Source organism: Protobothrops mucrosquamatus, unplaced genomic scaffold (assembly GCF_001527695.2).
Source record: "Protobothrops mucrosquamatus isolate PMUCROS unplaced genomic scaffold, P.Mucros_1.0 scaffold244, whole genome shotgun sequence".
NCBI lineage: Eukaryota > Metazoa > Chordata > Lepidosauria > Squamata > Viperidae > Protobothrops > Protobothrops mucrosquamatus.
The window spans coordinates 40,005-45,268 of record NW_015386594.1 but is presented as its reverse complement, the minus strand read 5'-3'; the positions used below and the strand labels follow the sequence as shown (position 1 = coordinate 45,268).

At 36.1% G+C, this 5,264-nt stretch overlaps 1 protein-coding gene across 1 annotated transcript in view; it reads left to right on the top strand.

The window, feature by feature from the left end:
• NFATC2 (nuclear factor of activated T cells 2) overlaps positions 1 to 4,369 on the top strand; it is a 108,043-nt gene extending 103,674 nt beyond the window's left edge. The window contains exon 10 of the mRNA XM_015814368.1: positions 4,143 to 4,369. Coding sequence (XP_015669854.1) covers positions 4,143 to 4,369 — 227 coding nt within the window. The remainder of the gene's footprint in view (positions 1 to 4,142) is intronic.
• Positions 4,370 to 5,264: the final 895 nt, after the last annotated feature.

Sequence of the window (5,264 nt, the reverse complement as noted above, 5' to 3'; positions counted from 1 at the left end):
GCCAGACAGTGCCGGCTGGCGACCCCCAGGGGGAGGGCCTTCTCTGTTGGAGCCCCCACCCTTTGGAACGAACTACCCCCAGAGATCCGGGTGATTCCGGATCTCCCCTCCTTCCGCCGCGCCCTCAAGACATGGCTATTTAAGCTAGCAGGACTGGCCTAAGGAGTATTTTAATTTGGTTTTAAAATAATTTTAAAAAAGAAACGGCCAATAATTAATATTTCATTTTAATTACATTTTAAATTTAGTATTTTGTATTGTTATCTGTTTTAATTGGCTGTAAGCCGCCCTGAGTCCGCTAGGAGAAGGGCGGGGTACAAATTTGATAAATAAATAAATAAAAATAAATAAATAGGATTGCAATCTAACCATGCCACATATAGATTTCTAATCAGATGTAAATTTCAGTATGAGTTACTGTCATGTAAATGCATATGGATTATAACCCTTGAGGCAGATTTCTTTATGAGCCCTTCTAGTGTAGAAGACATTGAAAAAAACCGACAAGATCCCAGTGGATAGCTTCAAGGTGAAACTAGACAGCCATCTGTTAGGGATGCTTTAATTTGGATTCCTGCATCAAGTTAGATTTCATGGCTTTAATGGCCACTACCAATTCTGTGATATGAGAATTTATATCAACTAAATAGTTTTTAACCTGTATATATTATTCACCAATAATTATAACATAGCACTTGGTGGCCTACTCCTTTCCCTAAAGGGAAGGTGGAGAAAAGCTCGGGTAAAAGCATATCTGCTCTGATTTTGGCTGCAGGTGGCTTATTATCAAGAATGAAAAGCCAGATGTCTTAATCAGTGAAGCTAATTTGAAAGTTAAGTTGATGGGGCTTAATTGAATCTGCTCAAACAAGCAGATTTTGGCAGTCAGCAGATTTGGGTAATAAGTAAGTTGCTGAAAGCTGTAAATGCAAGGTTTTTTTTTTTCCTGTTGGTAAATACCTGCCCAGTTATGGGATTCTTTGTATGGTTCTGAGTTGGTTCTGCAAAGGCTTGAAATAAAATGACTATAAAATGTAGCTATGAAAGTCTTTTAGATTTTACAGTTTTTAAAAATGGAAGATACATTTCTAGATACACCAAATAATAAGCACCTTTCAATTGCCACCTAACTGAGTAGTCTTAAAATTATTCTGATTGTTTTTCCAGTTGCCAGTTAAAAAGAATAGATACTTGCATGCTGAAACTGGTTCAGGATCAGACATTAGGTATGGATTGGGGGGGGGAGGGTTAGCCAAGTGACTTAGTTGTTTTATAATTTATAACCAATAAGTTAATAGCATTTGCCAAGTTATAGAGATACACAGAATAAGATTGATATTATCTAAACAAAAACACTATTCTTAATAAGAATTCAGTGCAGTCAGATCATTTTCTATATTATGAGAAAATTAAGAGGCAGAAATATGTCAGAGTAATCCCTGAAATATTTGATGGTGAAAGAAGGAAAATAAATTCAAAACAGATTTAAATGCTTTCAAACCAAGTTTTAAAAATAAGGAAAAAAAACTAGTGGTTATATTTTTTTTCAGAAATGGTACAGCAATACTTTTGCTTCCTTTATTTTCACCAGGGCTCCCATCCTACAAAGCAAGATTTAACAATATGCCTGAGGAAGAAGGAAATTTTTTTGCTACATTATCAGTTCAGTAAATAAATTTGAGTACAACACAATGAGGTTGAAATACTTATAGGATTTAAGATTCTGTTGAAATTTTATTAATTGTTTACTTTAGAGTACAATAGATCACTTAGATACATTAATAGTTAATATTACCTACTTTTGAATTGGGAGCACACTGCTTCATTTTTTACCTCTTTTTCTACCCATATCAAGATGTATACTTATATACTCATGGCATTTCACACACTACCCTGAATGATAAAGAAGTTTCTGTATGGCAATCTTCTCTTATATCATGTGACCATGATTTACTGTTCCCGGTTGAGATGTTGTTGGTAGGCCAGAAGTCAGACCATCTCTTAGTTTTCCAAGTTTAAATATTCAACAATCTGAATGTTAGGTCCTCTACATATTTTGCTTAGATATCCAGTCTACATGACATTGCTGTCATTGCCAATAATAAAAAAATTAATTACCTATCGGTAAATCAGACATTTTCCATCAATTTACCAATTCTTTTTGTTAAAAAAAGTTTTATGTTAGGGGAAGTTTTCTATCTACCCACAGCTGTAATTAGCATGAAAGTATGACTAAGTTTATTCCCCAAATGTAGGATACACTCTTAAACGGGAATACTGTTAAGTTTCTGGAGAAACAAGAAGGAAAAAGGAATATATTATTAAGGAAATTTCTATTTGGATGAGCTAAAGACTGAATTGATATAACATCCTTCTTCCATCTGTAATTAGAAGTTTTTAACATTGCAACACACCTACAACTAATTCATCTATCTCAGTTATCTGCAGAAAGAATTGTGATCCCCAAAATAATGCACATTCTCACATTTACATATTAGTCAACCTCTGCCTGGTTTAGGTTATGGCTTCACAGTTTTGCAGGCTTCAAGGATGCAAAGTGTATACTGCAGAGAACAAACTTTCATTTCTTCTTTCTGTCTTTCTGATGTAGAAACCTCATAAATAATTATTTTTATTTAAATCCAGCTTTAGTGGTATCATAGTGTTGTAACGTAAGGAACATTTTTATATTCTATGGAATTGTGTAGTTGTAGAACATGGGGCAGCCCTTTGAAATCAAACTAAGAAACATTCCTCAAAATAAGGGACATGTGGTAATGCTAAATTAACATGGAGACTGCCACCAAGGATGAAATAATTTAAACTAGAAAGAGAAAAGCAAGCAAATACCTCCAGTATGAACTTATNATCAATTTAAAAATACATCAAAAACAATTACAAAATTTAAAATTAGTTAAAAAGAAATATTTAAATGTGTCTAATTAAAATATGAATAAAACCCCTCTAAAAATTCCCCTAGGCCAGTCCCGCTTGTTGGAATAGCCATGTCTTAAGGGCGCGGCGGAAGGAAGGGAGATCAGGGATCACCCTGATCTCTGGGGGCAGCCAAGTTGCCAAGTTTGGAGACCCCTGATCTCAGATAAGCTAAGTTGAAAATAAGTGAAACAGTAATTGACTCCCATTTCCATTGTAGCATGGATAATATTTTCTCCCCAACGTACCAATACTTACAATTCTTTTAACCCCTGTCCCAACTATCCACTTGATACAGGCAGTCCTTGACTTACAACAGTTCATTTAGTGACCATTCAAAGTTACAACAAAAAAGTGATTTACAGCCATTTTTTACACTTACGACTATTGCAGCATCCCCACAGTTATATGATCAAAATTCAGACGCCTAGCAACTAATTCATATTTATGATGGTTGTAGTGTCCCAGAGTCATGCAATCCCCTTTTTTGAGCTTCTCACAAACAAAGTCAATGGGGAAGCTGGATTCACTTAACAACCATATTACTAACTTAACAAGTGCAGTGATTAACTTAAAACTGTGGCAAGAATGCTCATAAAATGGGGCAAAACCCACTTAGCAAATGTCTCACTTAGCAACAGAAATTTTGGGCTCAATTGTGGTCATAAGTTCAGGACTACCTGAAATACTTAGCTAGACAGGGAAATGGGATTCATTTACTTCTGGGCTCTAAGGAGTAAGAACTATTACCAGAAAATGTCTACCAAAATCTATACTGCTCTGACTAATCAAATCAACCTTCATTACAAAGAGCAGTGCAGCTCTGATTAAGGAAACAGTATTACTTGCCAAGGTTGGAATTCTATTATAACTGGGAACTTTAGCATAGATGGTGTCAAGGAGTAGTAAGTCTGGAGTCAATCTTTGCAAAATAAATTTGAAATAAAATTATACACTAGTTTCCATTCTATTTGCTGTTCATATTTAGGGGTGTCTTATAATGTTTCGAGGCAGACTTCAAGTAACAGATATCTTGGAATGTTCTAGATCAAGAACGATCTAGATGGAAAGCATAGTATACTCTCACAGAATGACTATCACAAACCATTTTGTGGTTTGTGGTCAATCATAAATCTGTTCTGCATCTCCTCAAACTTACTAAGGATGCCTTGTACTGCCTTTGTCTTTCTTTCTTTCCTTCTTGCTAGTTAGGCCAACTCCTAAAGATAGCATTTTATTTTCTAATGATACTTCTGGGGCCTATGTGGGGCTCGTTACCATGGTTGAAAATATGGGTTATGCTGAAATTGCGCATATCCAGCTGTACAGGAACCTGATGGGCAATAAGGAAGATGTTCGTGGACTCATAGCTCTGGGCATCACAGTGGACTATTTATGGATAAATTTGTTTCAGTTTGATTGGTTTGGGCCATAAGCCTTAGAAATAGTAGCCAGTATTTAGAGGGGATGAGCACAGCAAAATATTTGCTGATTGAGATTCTGCAGATATGAGAGCAGAGATCTGGACGCGCCTCTTCAGAATTCAAAAGAAACACAAGAAAGTCCAGTTGCCTCCTGAAAAAAAGCACCTTTGGGACAACCATACCTGGATGACTGAGAATCTCCGTAGGGCTCTTCAGAACCATCCTATTCCATCCAGTTTCTCCAGTTAAACCTTCATAGGATTGCAACCTAACCATGCCACATATAGATTTCTAATCAGATGTAAATTTCAGTATGAGTTAGTGTCATGTAAATGCATATGGATTATAACCCTTGAGGCAGATTTCTTTATGAGCCCTTCTAGTGTAGAAGACATTGAAAAAAAACGACAAGATCCCAGCGGATAGCTTCAAGGTGAAACTAGACAGCCATCTGTTAGGGATGCTTTAATTTGGATTCCTGCATCAAGTTAGATTTCATGGCTTTAATGGCCACTACCAATTCTGTGATATGAGAATTTGTATCAGCTAAATAGTTTTTAACCTGTATATATTATTCACCAATAATTATAACATAGCACTTGGTGGCCTACTCCTTTCCCTAAAGGGAAGGTGGAGAAAAGCTCAGGTAAATGCATATCTGCTCTGATTTTGGCTGCAGGTGGCTTATTATCAAGAATGAAAAGCCAGATGTCTTAATCAGTGAAGCTAATTTGAAAGTTAAGTTGATGGGGCTTAATTGAATCTGCTCAAACAAGCAGATTTTGGCAGTCAGCAGATTTGGGTAATAAGTAAGTTGCTGAAAGCTGTAAATGCAAGGTGTTTTTTTTCCTGTTGGTAAATACCTGCCCAGTTATGGGATTCTTTGTATGGTTCTGAGTTGGTTCT